The sequence below is a fragment of the Oryx dammah genome, unplaced genomic scaffold, assembly GCF_014754425.2.
Source record: "Oryx dammah isolate SB20612 unplaced genomic scaffold, SCBI_Odam_1.1 HiC_scaffold_4, whole genome shotgun sequence".
Lineage (NCBI taxonomy): Eukaryota > Metazoa > Chordata > Mammalia > Artiodactyla > Bovidae > Oryx > Oryx dammah.
Window position 1 is genome coordinate 2,360,579 of NW_024070188.1, and position 21,870 is coordinate 2,382,448.

General features: G+C 38.7%; 1 protein-coding gene and 1 non-coding gene across 3 annotated transcripts in view; one reads left to right on the forward strand and one right to left on the reverse strand.

Moving 5' to 3' along the window:
- The first annotated feature begins 8,558 nt into the window (after positions 1–8,558).
- LOC120863123 lies at positions 8,559–8,742 on the forward strand. Its single transcript, XR_005720928.1, has one exon. It is a non-coding gene; the product is annotated as a U2 spliceosomal RNA (small nuclear RNA).
- Positions 8,743–16,126: 7,384 nt separating this feature from the next.
- Positions 16,127–21,870, reverse strand: part of FILIP1 (filamin A interacting protein 1) — a 211,075-nt gene continuing 205,331 nt past the window's right edge. For both annotated transcript variants that reach the window (XM_040239058.1, XM_040239056.1), the window contains exon 7: positions 16,127–20,007. In XM_040239058.1, the coding sequence (XP_040094992.1) occupies positions 19,967–20,007 (41 nt within the window). In that variant the 3' untranslated portion in view covers positions 16,127–19,966. The remainder of the gene's footprint in view (positions 20,008–21,870) is intronic.

Genomic DNA, 21,870 nt, shown 5'->3' on the forward strand with positions numbered 1-21,870 from the left:
GGCTCTTCACATCAGGTGGCCAAAGTGTTGGAGCTTCAGCATCAGTCCTTGCAATGAATATTCAGGATTGATTTCCTTTAGGATTGACTGGCTTAATCTCTTTGATGTCCAAGGGACTCAAGAGTCTTCTCCAGCACCACAGTTTGAAAGCATTGGTGCTTCAGCTCTCAGCCTTCTTTCTGGTCCAGCTCTCACATCCATACATGATTACTAGAAAAACCATAGCTTTGACTAGATGGACATTTGTCAGCAAGGTGCTGTCTGCTTTTTAATATGCTGTCGAGGTTTATCATATCTTTTCCTCCAAAGAGCAAGCCTCTTTTCATTTCATGGTTGCAGTCACCATCCACAGTGATTTCGTTTTGGAGCCCAAGAAAATAATCTGTTACTGTTTCCACTGTTTCCCCATCTATTTACCATGAAGTGATGGGACCAGATGCCATGATCTTAGTTTTTTGAATGTTGAGTTTTAAGTTAGCTTTTCCACTCTCTTCTTTCACCTTCATCAAGAGGCTCTTTAGTTTCTCTTCACTTTCTGCCATTAGGTTGATGTCATCTGCATATCTGAGGTTGTTGATATTTCTCCCAGCAATCTGATTCCAGCTTGTGATTCATCTAGCCTGGCATTTCACATGATTTACTCTGCATATAAATTAAATAAGCAGGGTGACAATATACAGCCATGTATTCTTTCCCAATTTTGATCCAGTCCATTATTTCATGGCAGGTTCTAACTCTTGCTTCTTGACCTGCCTATAGATTTCTCAGGAGGCAGATAAAGCAGTCTGGTATTCCCATCTCTTTAAGAATTTTCCAGTTTGTTGTGATCTACACAAGGGCTTTACCATAGTCAGTGAAGCAGAAATAGATGTTTTTCTGAAATTTTCTTGCTTTCTCTATGATCCAGCAGATATTGGCAATTTGAGCTCTGGTTCCTCTGCCTTTTCTAAATCCAGCTTGTACATCTGGAAGTTCTACTAGAAGTCAAATAAGATTTTATTATTCCTGTTATCAAATTTTCCAGCAAGAAAAAAAACTTGATATGATGAAAGTGTTAAATAAATTAAATGTAAATGAGATAACAGATTGTAACATTTACTTACCTTTTAAGTAATGTGTTATAACTTATTAGCTTTTGAATTTTTTTAATATAAATTTATTTATTTTAATTGGAGGCTACTTACTTTACAATATTGTATTGGCTTTGCCATACATCAGCATGAATCCGCCACGTGTGTACACGTGTTCCCCATCCGGAGCCTCCCTCCCCCCTCCCTCCCCATACCATCCCTCTGGGTCATCCCAGTGCACCAGCCCCAAGCATCCTGTATCATGCATCCAACCTGGACTGGTGATTCATTTCATATATGATATTGTACATGTATCAGTGCCTTTCTCCCAAACCATCCCACCCTCTCCCTCTCCCACAGAGTCCAAAAGACTGTTCTATACATCTGTGTCTCTTTTGCTGTCTCGCATACAGGGCTATCATTACCATCTTTCTAAATTCCATATATATGCGTTAGTATACTGTATTGGTGTTTTTCTTTCTGGCTTACTTCACTCTGCATAATCGGCTCCCCACCTCATTAGAACTGATTCAAATGTATTCTTTTTAATGGCTGAGTAATACTCCATTGAGAAATCTGTATGCAGGTCAGGAAGCAACAGTTAGAACTGAACATGGAACAACAGACTGGTTCCAAATAGGAAAAGGAGTACGTCAAGGTTGTATATTGTCACCCTGCTTATTTAACTTATATGCAGAGTACATCATGAGAAACGCTGGACTGGAAGAAACACACGCTGGAATCAAGATTGCCGGAAGAAATATCAATCACCTCAGATATGCAGATGACACCACCCTTCTGGCAGAAAGTGAAGAGGAGCTAAAAAGCCTCTTGATGAAAGTGAAAGAGAGTGAAAAAGTTGGCTTAAAGCTCAACATTCAGAAAGCAAAGATCATGGCATCCAGTCCCATCACTTCATGGCAAATAGATGGGGAAACAGTGGAAACAGTGGCAGACTTTATTTTGGGGGGCTCCAAAATCACTGCAGATGGTGACTGCAACCATGAAATTAAAAGACGCTTACTCCTTGGAAGAAAAGTTATGACCAACCTAGATAGCATATTCAAAAGCAGAGACATTACTTTGCCGACTAAGGTCCGTCTAGTCAAGGCTATGGTTTTTCCAGTAGTAGTGTATGGATGTGAGAGTTGGACTGTGAAGAAGGCTGAGCGCCGAAGAATTGATGCTTTTGAACTGTGGTGTTGGAGAAGACTCTTGAGAGTCCCTTGGACTGCAAGGAAATCCAACCAGTCCATTCTGAAGGAGATTAGCCCTGGGATTTCTTCGGAAGGAATGATGCTAAAGCTGAAACTCCAGTACTTTGGCCACCTCATGAGAAGAGTTGACTCATTGGAAAAGACTCTGATGCTGGAAGGGATTGGGGGCAGGAGGAGAAGGGGACGACAGAGGATGAGATGGCTGGATGGCATCACCGACTTGATGGATGTGAGTCTGAGTGAACTCCGGGAGTTGGTGATGGACAGGGAGGCCTGGTGTGCTGTGATTCATGGGGTTGCAAAGAGTCGGACACGATTGAACTGAACTGAATAGTCCATTGTGTATATGTACTACAGCTGTCTTATCCATTCATCTGCTGATGGACATCTAGGTTGCTTCCATGTCCTGGCTATTATAAACAGTGCTGCGATGAACTTTGGGGTACACATGTCTCTTTCAATTCTGGTTTCCTCGGTGTGTATGCCCAGCAGTGGGATTGCTGGGTCATAAGACAGTTCTATTTCCAGTTTTTTAAGGAACAGTGGAGACACTGTTCTCCATAGTGTCTGTACTAGTTTGCATTCCCACCAACAGAAAAGAGGGTTCCCTTTTCTCCACACCCTCTCCAGCATTTATTGCTTGTAGACTTTTGTTACTTATTGTTACTTTGGTTAAGAAAATAAGCATTGTCCCACAGTGACCTTTGATCTTATTGACTAAGTGTTTTGAAATCTTTTGATATTTTTGGCAAACTTCTCAAAGATCAGATTCTAATTGAAGTTTCATTGACCTTTGTGACTTTCTAAAGGGCCCCTGGAACACCTCAAAAGATTTGTTTTCTCAATAAGATTTGGTCTTATTTGCTGTGTCAAATTACATGGAAAACGTTGTCCAATGAGTGCTAATAACCTTCTTATGCTGTATTAGGTAAACGTCATGATATGAATGTTCTAGAGATTGTGTGAAATTCATAAAAGTTGATTGTGTCCTAGTAAAATGTTAGCAGTAATAATCTACTATTATCCTAATATGTCTTTTGCCACAGCAATAACCATCTTTGTCAATTACATTGTAATCAGCTTTCTAACCTTGCCAAGTCTTTTGTCATTTATAGTTATTGTTTTACTGATGTTTTTGAAAAAAAAAAAAACACAAATACTTGATCTTCAAGAAGATTCATAGAAAGAACTTTATGACAAACACAAGCTTCTGATAACTTTTAGGTCATAGTGCTGAACTGGGTAAGAAATGAAAGAATTCTAATGGAAAAACCTGATGGCTTCATAAAACTGTTAACAGACTATTAAGATCAAGAATTAGTCACATAGGACGGAGGGAAATGATGAATATGGTTATAATATTTTGTGTTTTTTATCTGAAATATTACTGATTTTTAATCGTTCCCTTGAGTTATTTATGACTTACAAAAATTTGGTAAATGACGCCTTTGTAAGTGTAACATTTATCTTTTCTCTCTAGCTGTTCTCTCCAGAAATTGAAAACTCTTAGGTTCCCAGCAGCCTTATCAGGTGAATAAGAGAGGCCACTTCCTGGGAGGTGCAAGATATCTTGAGGACCTAAAGAAGACAGTCTGTAGCTATTGCAGGCAGAATGTGATGGCAAGCCCTTGACATGATTTTCCCAGCCTTGATGCCTCTTAAAAGTTTCCTTTGAGACTCCTTATAAAAATTTCCAGCTTAGCCAACTTAAAGAGCCTGTGTAATTGCAACTCCTTTTTCTGACACCCAGTTTCAACTTAGACCAACACTACCAGACCAGGATAAAATGATGACGTCATCTGAACTAGAGAGCTGACCCAAGTTACTGGACCAGGACTATGTACTAATTACTTTGACACTTGTTCATATCTTACTAATGAACAAAATGTATTTATTCCTTGGGCTCACTCATTTGCAAATTTCAAAAATCAATCCAGTTGGTGGACGTGTGGCCAATTACCTGCATTCAGTATTCCTAGGTTACCTTGGTAGATTTCTCCTCTCCAAGGTTCTAGTTGAATGGCCCTTAGACATTTTAGCTTAGAAGAAAGAAGCTCTAGTACCATGCAAGCTACCATTACTGCCAATATTACTAAGTGAGATCTTCTTACTTGGCCAATTTATCCTGCTTTGAACCTGGCCATAAATATTCCTTTTCACCAGATGTTAAATATTGGGTAGTTCCTAAAAGGACCAGTAGATTTGTGGAACAAGTTTATGGCCTTGGCTCTCTCCAGGTTGGTTAGGAAGATGCAGAGTTGGTTTCTTTTGGGGTCAAGGTCCCCTGTGTGTAGACTTGGAAACCAGTGCTTGTCAGTCTGCCTTTGATATTTGCATGCTGATTTTCTATCAGTTTTCCAATGGTATGATCATTTGGCCAGTATATTCATTCCTTCACTTGGAATGGAAGATATCATTAATCACATAGTGGCTTTAACATTTACTGAGCAAACTTTGAATGATAGCTATCAAGCCAACAGTTTGCCCAGTTCTGAAGTCTTTATGATGAGAAAAATGGTCTTACAAAATGGGGGAACTGATGATATAATGCATAATGCATGTTGGATTTTTATACGTGCTGTGTCTTCTGGTGTAACTCATGACACATATGAAGAATCAAATTTCTGTTCTGAATGATCCTTTTCCCAGTTTAGTGGAAATATGAGGAAATGGTTTGGAATAGCTACCTACTCCAGTATTTTTGCTTAGAGAATTCCATGGACAGAGAAGCCTCTTGGGCTACAGTCCATGGGGTTGCAAAGAGTTGGACACAACTGAGCAACTAACACACACACACACAGGAGAATCTTGGCTTAATGTTTAATGACATTGTTACTCCAAGTGACAATTTTGATTACAGTTGGTGTGACTTGTAAAGTGATAGTTTCTTGCCTTTTGCACTGTATATCACCTACTCCTATTAAAATAATGATACCTAAAAGCTTGAAACTGCTGATCACATCCATAGTTCTCAAAAAATTAATGAACATGAAAAATGCACATGTGAGGTAACACTGACATAAGTCCTATTGGACAATTGGAATTTACCACTAGTCCATGCCAAACATCTCACTAGTATAACACCCTAAAAGGAAAGAAAGAACCAAGCTATAAAGATGCAACATGAAGGGACATGATAGAGCCTGATAGAGCCTATAGACTTGAATGTATTCCTCTCTTCTCAAAGTGAAAGTGAAGTCACCCAGTCACGTCCGACTCTTTGTGACCCCATGGACTGTAGCCTACCAGGCTCCTCAGTCCATGGAATTTTCCAGGCAAGATTGTTGCCTGGAAGGTAAGCAACAATCCTGGCATTGAGGGCCCAAATGTTTACTCACCTAATGCTTTCCATTAAAAGACTAATGATATAAGAAGGGGAATTGATGAAATAAAGTCATATTTCATGACAAGACAAAAATTTGAACATAAAAAATTTCCTCTGCTTATTTGAGCCTCTTCCTTCCCCTTTAGTGTGTATTGTGAATCCGCATTAGCCAGACCTCCTCAGGAGTATACCTTTCCTCTTATTCTAGTAAAGGGTCAGGATGATCCACTAATCATTTTGTACACGCAGATATGGATTGTATAAACTGTCAATACATCATTTGAAATGTAACCCTTTGTCTCAAAAACATATATCACTGTGCTTTGCTTATGAACCAAATGTATTTATTGTGACCAGCTATGAGGAAACCCTTCCCCTTAAGCTAATTATGAAGTGAAGTGAAGTCACTCAGTCATGTCCGACTCTTTGCAACCCCAGGACCCCTACCGGGCTCCTCCATCCATGGGATTTTCCAGGCAAGAGTACTGGAGTGGGTTGCCATTTCCTTCTCCAGAGGATCTTCCTGACCCAGGGATCAAACCCAGATCTCCCGCATTGTAGGCAGACTCTTTACCATCTCAGCCACAAGGCAAGCTAAGCTAATTATAGCTTACAGCAATTTGATAAATTATACGTTTGTAAGTGAAACTGTAACATTTATCTTTCCTTTCTCCCTGTTCTCTCCAGAAGTTGGAAACTCTTAGGTTCCCAGCAACTTCATCAGATGAATAAGAAAGGCTACCTCCTGGCAGATGCAGGAATCTCAAGATTTGTTGAGGACTTCCCGGCCCATGCAGCCACAGCGTCCCTTTTGGGGTTCCCTGGTGGCTCAGATGGTAAAGCGTCTGCCTGCAATACAGGAGACTCAGGTTCAATCCCTGGGTTGGGAAGATCCCCTGGAGAAGGAAATGGCAACCCACTCCAGTACTCTTGCCTGGAAAATTCCACAGACTGAGGAGCCTGGTAGGCTACAGTCCATGGGGTCACAAAGAGTCAGACATGACTGGGTGACTTCATTTTCACTTTCACTTTCACTTTGAGAAGAGAGAAATACATTCAAGTCTATAGCTATCACAGAATCTCACGGCAAGCCCTTGACATGCTTTCCCAGCCTTGATGTCTTTGAAAGTTTAATTTGAGATTCCTTCTAAAAATTTCCAGGATAGCCAATTAAAAGAGCCTGTATGATCAATTGTTGCTGTTGCTGTTTAGTTGCTAAGTCCCGTCCAACTCTTTTGTGACCCTGTGGACTGTAGCCCACCAGGCTCCTCTGTCCATGGGATTTTCCAGGTAAGAATACTGGAATGGGTTGGAGTTTACCATTCTACCAGACAGAGCAGTCCTCAGAGCTTTTTCAGACTGTCTGCTGGGTTATAATCTTCAGGCTAGCTCAAATAAAATTTTCCATTTTTTTTTCTTAGATTGACTACAGTTAAGTCCCCTACCTGCAAACTTTCAAGTTTTGAAGTTTTAAAGATGCAAACATGCTTTCACATGTCGAGTCACGTCACGTGTCTGGCATACACTATCACGTGCGTGCATCCTCTACAAGTAGCTGTGCTTTCGTGTTCTTTAATGCACAGTACTGTATACAGCACAGTAGCACAGTATCTTTATTTCAAGCTAGGTTTGCAAGAGTGTATCTTCATTGAACTTCTTACTGTGCGACACGAGGAGTTTACTAAGGAAGACCTGATGGAGTTGGAGCCCCAAAGAAAGAACAAAGGGAGACAAGAGGAAGAAGAAGTAACTAAAGAAATTTACGACACAAGAAATGGCAAGGGGATTTTCTCTATTTGTGAAGGCATTGATAATTTTATTTTTTAAATATTTTATTGGCTGTGCCGGGTCTTATTTGCAGCAAGCAGAATCTTCCATCTTTGTGTGTGTCTTTAGTTGCAGCATGTGAAATCTTAGTTGCAGCATGCAGGATCTAGTTCTTGGCCAAGGGACCAAACCCGGGCCCCTTGCATCGGGTGCAAAGTCTCAGCCACTGGATACCACGGAGGTCCCAGAGGAGACACTGTTAATTTTTGAGGCACAGGAACCAAACGTGGAATGGTACACAAAGATGACAGTATGCAATCCAATGTCATCTATGTTGAGAAAAAAGATCTACTACCCAGACGTCATTGGATCATTTTTCCTAAATGAACCCAGTAAGGAACCAGAACCTGTGCCATCACGGTCAGGTGGGAGTGAAACTGCAGCTCACCCTCCATCTCCTGTTGCTGACGACCCTTCAGCTCTCCCATCTCCCACCCCTTCCTCCTCCAGTCAGTAACTCTTCTTGCCTGTTCACTCGATGTCAGCCCCTGTGTGCAGCTGTACTACTGTACTACTATACCTTTAAGGTACTGGACTGTAAGATTTAAAGTGTTTTCTTTATTTTTGTGTTTGTTTTTTATGTATTATTTGTGAAAAGTATTATAAACCTATTATGGTACAGTACTATATAGCCACATGTGTTACTTAACTACTTAGTTAACCGAGGCTAACTTGGACTTTGATACAAATTGCACTTATGAATGCACTCTCAAAATGGACCTCATTTGTTTGTAGGGGACTTACTGTATTGATTAATTTTTCATCAGGAATATGATCTGATTTCTTATATTTATTGCAACAGAACTTGATCCAAACTATTTTTAAAGTTAATCTTTTTCTGATTTTTATGTAGGTTATTTACTAAACTTTCAGTTAGGCATTTAAGAAAATCCTTTTGTTCTCACACTGAGATTGTCTAATTAGCCTGAGGTCACTGACTGTGATAAACACTTTGCAAATCCATGAATAACCGAAATCAGTAGTCAGAAAGACAAGTCAAACAAGATACTTTAATGGTTAATCTCATTAGAGGAAAGATAATGACACCAAAATTCCTAGTAGGAGGTCTAAGAACTTTGTTTGGGGAAGGAAATAAGGTTCCATTTCTCATAATTCTACATCGTTTCTTGGCCTTTTGGCTAAGATCAAGTGTAGTCTCATAATTCTACACACTCCTTAAATGAAAGAATACAATTTTAATGGAACCTCAGGCTCCATAACTTCCACTGTGTGGCTTGCTTAGTTACTTAGTTGTGTCTGACTCTTTGTGACCCTATTAACTATATAGCCTGCCAGGCTCCTCTATTCATGGGGTTTTCCAGCAAGAATACTGGAGTGGGTTTCCATTCCCTTCTCCAGAGGATCCTCCCAAAGCAGGGATTGAACCCAGATCTCCTGCACTGAAGGCAGAGTCTTTACCATCTGAGCCACCAGGGGATCTTCCCTCCATTGTGTAGAACCTTGTCAGTTACTTCCCATGGTATGTATTTTTCCATCAATTATCAATTATGGGTGCTATTAGTTATAGATAAGGTCTTCCTTTCAAATGCAACATTACAGTTTCTTGTTTGACAGCCAACTGACATATGTGTAACAGTGAAATTATTTTTTCAAAAGGGAAGGGCTATGAAGGAAAGAGACTTTACTTGCTCCATGAGAATCATTCAAGAGATGTAGGAAAGTAGAATCTTAAAAATATTAATCTCTTATAAGTCACATGTTGGACTATTTTTAGACTTGAACTTACTTTGTGCCATTACTCCAAGTACTAAATTTTTGGAAGTTTGGAGGGAATGGGGTATTACAGGCATTTCATCTTTCTTTCTTTCTTTTTTTTTTTTTTTGAAACACTTGGGCCACTACTATCTATTCAGTCACTCATTTTTTTAATGATTTTTTTATTTATTAATTTATATGTGGCTGTGCTGCATGGCTTTTTGTCTCATTGTGGTGAGTAGGGGCTGCTCTCCAGTTTCAGTGTGCAGGCTTCTCATTGCAGTGGCCTCTCGTCGCAGAGTGTGGGCTCTTGGGCAGTGGGCTTCGGAAGCTGTGGCCCATTGGCTCAGCAGTTGCAGCTCCCGGGCTCCAGAGCACAGGCTCAACAGTTGTGGTGCACGGGCTTCGTTTCTCTGCAGCATGTGGGATCTTCCCGGTTCAGGGATAGAACCCATGATTCCTGCTATTGCCAGGTGGATTCTTGACCTCTGAGCCACCAGGGAAACCCCATTTATTTCTTTAAAGTAACTTTAACATATACTTGAAGGGTGACTTTCATAAGATGAACTTAAAAGTGAAAGTCAGTTTTTGCTGAGCCTGCTTAGTCCCATTTTGGTAACTGGAACTGAATATTTAGGACAACAGACATCAGGCCCTCCAGGGATTTCTCCCTGACAAGCACACGGTAAGGAATGAGGTTCGGCACACTGTTCCACCACATCGTTTTGATTGTCACCAAATCTCCTGGGATGAAAAATCTGCACTCACTGTCTCCGACACCCAGTACTCAGGGACCCAGTGCTCCCAGAATTCAGACCTCTCCTCCACTGAAACTGCCTTGCTAGCTAATTCCTACTCAAGCGTCAAGATTCAGGACAGTGGCCAGTTCAAGTCTTTGTCCCCTCAGACTGAGCCAAGAACTGTTCTCTGAGCACGTGGCAATATGTGCATATCTCTATACTTGCACTTACCGTAGTGTCAGAAAGTATCTTTTTATACCTGTCTTTCCTGGTAGGTATAAGCTTCTCAAGGTCAGAGATGTTTTTGTCAATTACTATATCTCCAATATCTGTCAAGAGAACTGGGACATAAAAGGAACTCAATAAACTTGTTGAATTAACTTGATCTACTTTGAATGAACTCACATTTGCGTGAAAAAGACAATTTACCAACAAATAATTGAAAAATAATGAAGTCACTGGCATATAAAATGTGTGGTCAGGGTCTTATAGGGGGTCTGAGGAGGTACCACACCTTATCCTCTTTATGATGTCAAAAACTAAACTGTGAGGAAATGGATCCTAAGGTCTGAGTGATATTGTGGTTCTCCACCCGGGAGAGACGGCTTCCCTGATAGCTCAGTTGGTAAAGAATCCACCTGCAATGCAGGAGACCCCAGTTCGATTCCTGGGTCGGGAAGATTCACTTGAGAAGCGATAGGCTATCCAGTCCAATATTCTTGGGCTTCCCTTGTGGCTCAGCTGGTAAAGAATCTGCCTGCAATTCGGGAGACCTGGATTCAATCCCTGGGTTGGGAAGATCCCCTGGAGAAGGGAAAGGCTTCCCACTCCAGTATTCTGGCCTGGAGAATTCCAGGGACTGTATAGTCCATAGGGTCGCAAAGAGTTGGACATGATTGAGTGACTTTCACTTCACCCAGAAGAGAATAGAACTAAAGATAAAGGGACATAGAGAAAGTTGAACCTTATATTACACTTGTTATTAATGTTTTGCAAAACTGTATATATACCCTCGGTGATCATGGTCCTTTTCTCAAGCAAGATCTTAGCAGGTCACAATTTCCCTATGAAGAGTTGTCTGGTACCCTCCTCTTCTGGGAGATGCTTGGTTTGTTAGCTTATAGAGTCACGTTGTCCCACTGACTACTTGCACCAATGCTCTATGTGGGAACCAGTGCTTACCTCTTTTGTGGTTCAAAAATGGCTGAATACATCTCTCTTGTTTTAGTAGCCTAGACCATCTGGTGATCTGATAAAATGAGGGCATTTTTGTCCTTGCAGAGTGAACCAATGAGTGTTGAGACTCCTGTTTCATCCAGATATTCTGCCTCTGAAAACTTCAGTGGGTACAGTAGCTTCTGCAAGGGAAGAATCACCAGGCAAGTCAATTTGGTGAGGAAGATCTAGCCCAGAACACACTGCTGAAGGAGCAGCCCTTTGGGATTAGGAGTCAATTACCAAATGCCTACAAAGCACCCTGCCATTTTGACTATGCACATGCCTTCCTCTCAAAGAGGAGAGACAAATGGGAGTGAGAGTCCGTCAGAAAACCCCCAACTGACTATGTATGTGCTTATGGTCATGGAAAACCATGAGGCAAGGCAGCTGGGAGAAGGAATTATATTGCCCTTTGCAAACATTTATTCAGTATCTTGCATTCACTCTAAGGAATATGCAAGTCCTGCCCTTGAGAAACTTACAGTCAAACTAGAGAGACAGCATTGTGTCCTAGTGCTAGTCAACATAAGGCAGAAAGAGAAAAAAGGACTCCTGAAGAGAAAGAAAAAGACTTTATTCTTAGAGATGCTTATCTCTGAAAGAGATGCTAGAAATAATGCCAGGCAAAATGAAAGAACTGATTATCTTTTTTAAAAAACTGGGTTCCTACTGTTTTCTGTGGGTCAGACTGTGATCTGGCTGTGCCAGGAAACTTGCAGTCACTAGGGTTGCCCCATCTGATTGACATCTTTCAAGGGTCAGGAAGATCCCCTGGAGAAGGAAAAGGCAATCCACTCCAGTCTTCTTGCCTGGAGAATCCCATGGACAGAGGAGCCTGACAGGCTACAGTCCAGGGTCACTCAGACATGACTTAGTGACTAAGCAACAACAATAGGTTCCTTGGGATTCACTGAATACAAATTATAAATGTGGAGTTTAATGACATTCAAGAAAAATAAAAGAAGGAAAGAAATTTTAAAAACTAGGGCAGAAATAAATGCAAAAGAAACAAAAGAGACCATAGCAAAAATCAACAAAGCCAAAATCTGGTTCTTTGAAAGGATAAATAAAATTGACAAACCATTAGCCAGACTCATCAAGAAACAAAGGGAGAAAAATCAAATCAATAAAATTAGAAATGAAAATGGAGAGATCACAACAGACAACACAGAAATACAAAGGATCATAAGAGACTACTATCAGCAATTATATGCCAATAAAATGGACAACATGGAAGAAATGGACAAATTCTTAGAAAAGTACAACTTTCCAAAACTGAACCAGGAAGACATAGAAAATCTTAACAGACCCATCACAACCATGGAAATTGAAACTGTAATCAGAAATCTTCCAGCAAACAAAAGCCCAGGTCCAGATGGCTTCACAGCTGAATTCTACCAAAAATTTAGACAAGAGCTAACACCTGTCCTACTCAAACTCTTCCAGAAACTTGCAGAGGAAGGTAAACTTCCAAACTCATTCTATGAGGCCACCATCACTCTAATACCAAAACCTGACAAAGATGCCACAAAAAATGAAAACTACAGGCCAATATCACTGATGAACATAGATGCAAAAATCCTTAACAAAATTCTAGCAATCAGAATCCAACAACACATTAAAAAGATCATACACCATGACCAAGTGGGCTTTATCCCAGGGATGCAAGGATTCTTCAATATCTGCAAATCAATCAATGTAATTCACCACATTAACAAATTGAAAAATAAAAGCTATATGATTATCTCAATAGATGCAGAGAAAGCCTTTGACAAAATTCAACATCCATTTGTGATTAAAAAAAACTCTCCAGAAAGCAGGAATAGAAGGAACATACCTCAACATAATAAAAGCTGTATATGACAAACCCACAGCAAACATTATCCTCAGTGGTGAAAAATTGAAAGCATTTCCCCTAAAGTCAGGAACAAGACAAGGGTGCCCACTTTCACCACTACTATTCAACATAGTTCTGGAAGTTTTGGCCACAGCAGTCAGAGCAGAAAAAGAAATAAAAGGAATCCAAATTGGAAAAGAAGTAAAACTCTCACTGTTTGCAGATGACATGATCCTCTACATAGAAAACCCTAAAGACTCCACCAGAAAATTACTAGAGCTAATCAATGAATATAGGAAAGTTGCAGGATATAAAATCAACACACAGAAATCCCTTGCATTCCTTTACACTAATAATGAGAAAGTAGAAAAATAAATTAAGGAAACAATTCCATTCACCATTGCAACGAAAATAATAAAATACTTAGGAATATATCTACCTAAAGAAACTGAAGACCTATATATAGAAAACTATAAAACACTGGTGAAAGAAATCAAAGAGGACACTAAAAGATGAAGAAATAAACCATGTTCATGGATTGGAAGAATCAATATAGTGAAAATGAGTATACTACCAAAGCAATCTACAGATTCAATGCAATCCCTATCAAGCTACCAGCGGTATTTTTCACAGAGCTAAAACAAATAATTTCACAATTTGTATGGAAATACAAAAAACCTCAAATAGCCAAAGCAGTCTTGAGAAAGAAGAATGGAACTGGAGGAATCAACCTGCCTGACTTCAGGCTCTACTACAAAGCCACAGTCATCAAGACAGTATGGTACTGGCACAAAGACAGAAATATAGATCAATGGAACAAAATAGAAAGCCCAGAGATAAATCCACACACCTATGGACACCTTATCTTCGACAAAGGAGGCAAGAATATACAATGGATTAAAGACAGTCTCTTTAACAAGTGGTGCTGGGAAAACTGGTCAACCACTTGTAAAAGAATGAAACTAGAACACTTTCTAACACCATACACAAAAATAAATTCAAAATGGATTAAACATCTAAACGTAAGACCAGAAACTATAAAACTCCTAGAGGAGAACATAGGCAAAACACTCTCTGACATAAATCACAGCAGGATCCTCTATGACCCACCTACCAGAATATTGGAAATAAAAACAAAAATAAACAAATGGGACCTAATTAAAATTAAAAGCTTCTGCACAACAAAGGAAACTATAAGCAAGGTGAAAAGACAGCCTTCGGAATGGGAGAAAATAATAGCAAATGAAGCAACTGACAAACAACTAATCTCAAAAATATACAAGCAACTCCTGCAGCTCAATTCCAGAAAAATAAATGACCCAATCAAAAAATGGGCCAAAGAACTAAATAGGCATTTCTCCAAAGAAGACATACAGATGGCTAACAAACACATGAAAAGATGCTCAACATCACTCATTATCAGAGAAATGCAAATCAAGACCACAATGAGGTACCATTTCACACCAGTCAGAATGACTGTGATCCAAAATTCTACAAGTAATAAATGCTGGAGAGGGTGTGGAGAAAAGGGAACCCTCTTACACTGTTGGTGGGAATGCAAACTAGTACAGCCACTATGGAGAACAGTGTGGAGATTCCTTAAAAACTGGAAATAGAGCTGCCTCATGACCCAGCAATCCCACTGCTGGGCATACACACCGAGGAAACCAGAATTGAAAGAGACACATGTACCCCAATGTTCATTGCAGCATTGTTTATAATAGCCAGGACATGGAAGCAACCTAGATGTCCATCAGCAGATGAATGGATAAGAAAGCTGTGGTACATATACACAATGGAGTATTACTCAGCCATCAAAAAGAATACATTTGAATCAGTTCTAATGAGGTGGATGAAAGTGGAGCCGATTATCCAGAGTGAAGTAAGCCAGAAAGAAAAACACCAATACAGTATACTAATGCATATATATGGAATTTAGAAAGATGGTAATGACAACCCTGTATGTGAGACAGCTAAAGAGACACAGATGTACAGAACAGACTTTTTGACTCTGTGGGAGAGGGAGAGGGTGGGATGATTTGGGAGAATGGCATTGAAACATGTATAATATCATATAAGAAATTAATCACCAGTCTAGGTTCGATGCAGGATGCAGGATGCTTGGGGCTGGTGCACTGGGATAACCCAGAGGGATGGTATGGGGAGGGAGGTGGGAGGGGAGTTCAGGAGTGGGAACTTATGTACACCCGTGGCAGATTCATGTTGATGTATGGCAAAACCAATACAGTATTGTAAAGGGAAAAAAAATTTTTTTTTAAAGAAAAAAGAGTTTCCTGCAGTGTGTCCTATTGCCAACAAACATAAAGCCCAGATAAGTTGCTCTGGTTTCTCTGTACCTAGGGGAAGCACCTGTTCTCATTAAAAGTGACTCTAGCTCAGGGCTCAGAGACAGTATTCTATTTGCACATATATGATGGAAAGCCTGAGACCCCTTCTCCCGGGAAGTCATGAAATAAACAGTCTTTTGGCAAGTGCTCTCAAACCATGTACTCCAAAGGGCTCCACACCTCAAAGAAGAGAAGCCAAAGAGCTGTCCTTGTCGTCAAGACCCCTAACATCTGCAGCTTTCCTGTGGAAGGCATCTTTGTGTAGACAGCAGCTTTGCCTGGTTTTTGGATATGTGTATCTTTAAATAATAAATAAGAAAAACCCATTCCTTTGTCTCAAATAAGGCAAAGATAAGTTTCAGGTTGGCTATGGCAATGGACCATTTCTGGCACAAGGCTGGCAAATAAAAGAGATCAGAGCACAACCCCACCATCATCCCCACCCCACTTTTCTGAAACCATTATCCAGCTGCCTTTGTGGGGGCCAGGCTGACAGTCGCTGGCAGAACCTCAGGAGCATTTGCTCTGCTGAGCAATCTACCTTTAGACAGACAGTGGAAGGCAGTGGGAAGTATCTGAATGTTGGTCGACAGATTATTTGGGGGAGGCTAATGGATAAGGGAAACCCTGTAACCAGTTCCATCTCTTGGTGTCTTGTAGGGATTCAAACCATGATGTAACTCAGAGAAAAAGTCTCATTTTGGGAGATCTGCTATTTGACTTATATTTATTCACATTGAAAAAACACCATATTTTAAAGAAAATACGAAATGCAGAGGGGAAATCTATTTTAAAGCAAATAATTTTAAGTAAAAAGAAGGTCAAATATTCATTTTAAATGATTTTAATTTGATAACTATTATGTTCCAATTCAAAAAAGAATATTGCACAAATGCTTTTGTATCACAATCATTATTTTTTCTCACCCTGGTGAGATTTTGACAAACATAGTTGGCTTTTGGAAATAACATAGAGAATGTCTTAATTGGTTTAGTAATTTCAATAGCCTGTGAAAAAAATGAAAGTAGGATATTACATTCATAGAAAAGACAAGTATATATCCATAAATTCACCTGGGTGTAGTGAAAAATAATAAGCTTTTCATGGATTTAATAAAACTTACAGGAGACAAAATTGAGAATGCTGTGAAAATAGAATGCAGCTCACAAACTTTTCAATGCAATCTTTTGCTTTTGAAAATCCATTAAACCTGCAAGACTTCTAAGAATATTTGATCACATTATAAATCTCTTATAATGGAAAAGTTAACATCTGATATTTTTAAAGCAAAAAATCTAAATAAATACAGACCTGAATTGTTCAAATAACAAAATCTGTGAATGGTGAGGTAAAATTACCAAAATAACATAAACAAACAAAAAGAAAACAACACCAGAAAAAAAACGAATCTTGTCATGGCACCGATAAACATTTCTGTTGAAATTTATGAATATATGACATTTTCTCTAGGTAACAAACACAGTTTTCATCAGTTATGTAGTAAATGCTGAAAATTTAAGAAAATAAAAATTTTAGTGGTCAGCAAGCAAAAATAATTCCATGAAACGCTCCCCATTTTTATGAATTCATTACAGAAATTTTTATTGTTCTTTTTTGCCTTCGAATTAATATTTTTAGCAGAGGCATGGCACTGGAGTCCAGAGGCACATATATGCCTCAGGTGCCAGATGTTTTTTTTAAAAAACTTCCATCTTGCATTTTTGGTGTTTTTAGAATTGTTGCTCATCACTTTCATGAACACACACTACATTAGCTATACTTTTAATTTATTTCCAGGAAAATTCAACCACAGTATATAGATAAAAGGCACAACCATATTAATTACATTGTTTAACACACCATTTTATACTTCCTTTGTCTCTGGTTTTTAGAAGCTGTGAGTTACTTCAATAGTGTTGGTGTTTCTGTTAATGTTTAAGCTATATATTCCACATCATGATTTTTTTTCAAATGGTTGTCCTAAGATACAATTAATTCTTCACATTTTGTGACCATTCCAGGCATCTGATATCTGGAATATTTACAACTAACTTCATCAAACCTTAATGTTTTATGAAATACTTGAAAAAAAATCTTTGTAATCAATACTATCAGAACACATTCTCCTATCAAAAAGAAAAGGGCAACATAATGAATTAGGTCAACTATGCACCTGAATCCGGAAACACTGATTATGACTCTGCTTCAGAAAACATAATTATTCCATTCAAAATGGATTGTCATTCCTACTGATGATTGGAGATTTACTTAAAATATATAGAAATTATGCGAGCCTGGGATAGTGCCAGGATTGAACACGGGGGCAGTTTTTTCAGTTGGATGTTGATAAGGGAATGGCAACCCACTCCAATGTTCCTGCCTGGAGAACCCCATGGACATGGGAGCCAGGTGGGCTCCAGCCCATGGGGTCACAAAGGGTCAGACTCGACTGAGCAACTAACGCTTTCACACTTTCACTGGAGTATGACTATTTATGATCTTGTTTGTTTATTCACTAGATAAAGACTTCTGTGTTTATTTTCTATTCATTTTTTAATATTTTATTATTTTTGTTAAGACAGTTTTTTATTAATGTAGATTAATTTTACTCATCTGTCACTCACATTCCATTAGAGTTTAAAGAAAGGACTTAATCATAGCAGGGGCAGAAAAGAGCAACCATCTGAGTTGCCCTGATCACACCATCATCCTCTATAAATTTCATTATAAATGCAGGAGAAACAAAATCTTTAGATCCAAATATACATTAAGTTACTTGTAATATTTTAAATTAACATCAAGTAGTATTTAAAGTTTTATCTTCTAGCCTTTTCATTCTTTGTGTAATAAAATTCTCACAAGTTAAGAAAGTTATTTGCTTCAAAATAAATTCTGTGGTATATCAGAATATTTTTGCCATCAGAAGTATAAGCATTGGCAAATAGGAAATTTAACTGTGAGTCGAAAAATATAGCAATACTAAATAAAACCCCCTTCTCAGTGAAATGGTCAGTTCAGAAACATCTTCAGAAATCAAAACCCATAACAATTTTTAAAATCTTCACACATACACACTCTAGTTTCATTAATCAGTAATGAAAGCCCTGCATGTCTGTGATGCGTTCACAATTATTCAAGCTAAGACAAACCTACTGTAGCATTTCTCTTACTTACAAAACTCATAACTAATTTTACATAAAATACAAATTAATTTTTAATACCTACTGAATGTGATTTGCTAATTCCATAAGGTATACCTTAAAACCTAATGTTTCTGTTCCATAGAATCAGTGTGTATTCCCCTCATGGCCTCAGGAACCTGGGTAATGTTGTGGACCAGAGAAATGGGCCAATAGTATTACCTGTGTGCTTTCTAGTTATCCTTGTGATGCTAACAAGCATTCTTTCTTTAATCTCGATAAGTGACATGATACATGATTTATGCTCCTAGAAACTGATGTGCCAACTCATTTGTCTTCATAATGATCTTTTTAAAGACCTTATTGAAAACATATCTATATTAACAAAATCTTTTTTTTTTAAAGCTACACTATTAGAGTTTCAAGTAGTTTTCTGATGCATATTTTCACATAAACCTAAATTCAACAGCAGGTCTGACACTGAGATTTGATTAATGCATATTGTGCTTTGAATCTTTAAAGAATATATTATCTAACCTATAGGGGATTATGAAAACGTGTCCAAATTCTAGCTATCAAGAAAAAAGTTTACCTATCTTGGGATTTCTTTTACCACTTAAAAAAAAAATGCTGATAGTATCTAGGTCACTTTTTATTTTCAGTTTTTCACTTGGATAGATTGTGAGAAATGATCTAATATCACAGTCCGCATTACACATCCTGTACATGGAGGTACATAATGCAAACAGAAATACACTGGAACTGCCAGTAAAAGCTGTCCCTTTAAGGCTTACTGGTAAAACTCACACAGCTCCTGCTATTAATTTGTTCCATATGAAAACAAATTCATCCAGGGTTTTGGGCACAGAACACCAGAAAGAGCAACTTTAGAAAACTGGCTTAAGTATTTAAAATTAAACTCTTAAATCACAGTGTTGTTAGTGGTGAACCATGATCAGAACCAGAGAATTGTACGAACAATAATAACAGATCTTCCAGGACCTCCTGCTCTGGTTTTACCTCTTGAATTTACCCTAGAGAGTGTTATACTTTCTTTTTCTTTTTTTTTTCAGGAATAGCAAACTGATAGAAGAAAATAAGCAGAACTTACAATTTTGAGTACACCAATACCAATACTTCGGTGAACTGACAGTGTAGTCTACAAATATATGTGCCATAGACTATGAAGAAGGAAACACTTTAGGAAAACTAATCACATTACAAAGTGTATTATAAAAATAAATTACACAGCATGTGCCCGTGGACCTGAAAGCTTTGCCAAAGGAAGAGAAATTTGACACAAAAATTGAATTACTCTTGCTACCTATTTTTATATGATCAGCAAAACCATTTTCAGCTTTTACGTTTATATCCTCAAAAGAAAAATTCACTGGAAGAAGGAAATTATTTCCAGTAGTGATCAGTAGCATGGTGGACCTTAGTGATGGTGGAGGGCTGGAGATATATTATCCATTCAACAGGGATTCAGAGGAAATACGCACACCCAGTATGTGCTTGGTTTACCATTTCATCTTGAGTTCATACGTAACTGGTGGATGATGATGCTTTCTATAAAGAGAAGAAAGATACAGCATTTTCAATTAGACTGAAACTAACATCAGTAGTTTACGTGCGGGTCAACACCATATCATTTCACTAACAGACCATAGGCATTAAACAACAAAACAAAAACAGGTGCATGCAGCCAGTAGCTTCTCTGGAAGTTCTGTCCTATTCTTGGGTAACTTCTTTATATTGACATAGGAGATCTACCTCTAAAATTCTTAAAGCCTTTTAGAAACCATGTCTAATATTCTAACAACATTCGGTCAGTTTTACCCAAGGAAAGGAAGCCCTGAACACAAAGACAGTAATTACTACAGACAAGTCGCATAATGGAAACCAGACTATTTCCTAGAATTTCTGTTCTGAATAATATTCAATACTTTTATTTTTTTATGTCTGTGGACTTGAATTTTAATAAGGAAATATTTATTTTATTCCCAGGAATTCACTAGATAATATTTATCTTGATTCTCAGGAATAACAATAATATTTATATTATTATAAATAATATTTATTCCCAAGAAGTCACTAAAGACAGATGACTCATTCTTGTCTCTGCTTCTTTTTGTATAATCCACCTGGGAAGATGCTTTATAATTCTTCATATGCTTTTCAATTGAAATTCATTTTATAAAAGTAAATAAAAATAGATTGAGATAGTAATTAGAACAGCAGCAACAAGTGTGTAATATTTATATTTATTTGACTTATTTCACTTTTATCTTAACCTTTTCGCCTTTGTGAACATGTATCTTTTTTTTTCTTTTCATTGTGTCATTGAGGTACTATATACCCATCACTGCTGGGCATGGGTTTCCCAGGTAGCCCTAGAGGTAAAGAACCTACCTGCCAATATGGAAGAGCTAAGAGAGGCAATTTGATCACTGGGTGGGGAAGATCCCCTGGAGGAAGGCATGGCAACCCATTCCAGTATTCTGGCCTGGAGAATCCCTTGGACAAAAGAGCCTGGCAGGCTCCAGTCCAAAGGGTCGCAAAGAGTCAGACATGACTGAAGCCACTTAGCACTCACGCACTGCTGGGCGTGGAACTACATTGGTGAGCAAAATGAAGCGTGATCCTGCATTTGCTGAGATTATAAACAGCAGAGGAAAGAAATAACTAAGCCCCAAATGGTTTCTCTGCCTGAAAAATGTATTGCCTCCCTGTCAACTGTCAGGCTTCCCAGGTGGATCAGTGGTAAAGAATCTGCCTGCCGGTGAAGGAGATGTGGGAGACATAGGTTCAATCCCTGGGCTGGGAAGATCCCCTAGAGAAGGAAATGACCCGCTCCAGTATTCTGGCCTGGGAAATCCCATGGACAGAGAAGCCTGGTGGCCTACAGTCCTTGGGGTTGCAAAGAGTCCACACGATTTAGCGACTGAGCACGCGGTAAGCTCACAAACATTAATTGAAGCACACTAGTTCACTTTCACTTTTTTTTCATTGGAGAAGGAAATGGCAACCCACTCCAGTGTTCTTGCCTGGAGAATCCCAGGGACGGGGGAGCCTGGTGGGCTGCCGTCTATGGGGTCGCACAGAGTCGGACACGACTGAAGCGACTTAGCAGCAGCCAGCAGCATGTTGTGGACCTAGAGGTTTACTTCACACTGACCACTAGGTGGAGATATTTCCACTCCGTCTCTTGACCTTTCTGAATTGAATTTGGGATAAACAGATAAGCAAAGTAAAATGAAATACATAAATGTTTTATATACTTAATAGTAACTACTTATGAAAGTTTTGAAAAACTTTTAAGACATATGTGTGGTTTTTCACTGTACCAGAAACTCGGAAAAATCATTAGCTCATTTTGTCTTTTCACAGTTGTTCTAGCCTCAATTTTTTTCAACACTTAAAAATGAATTA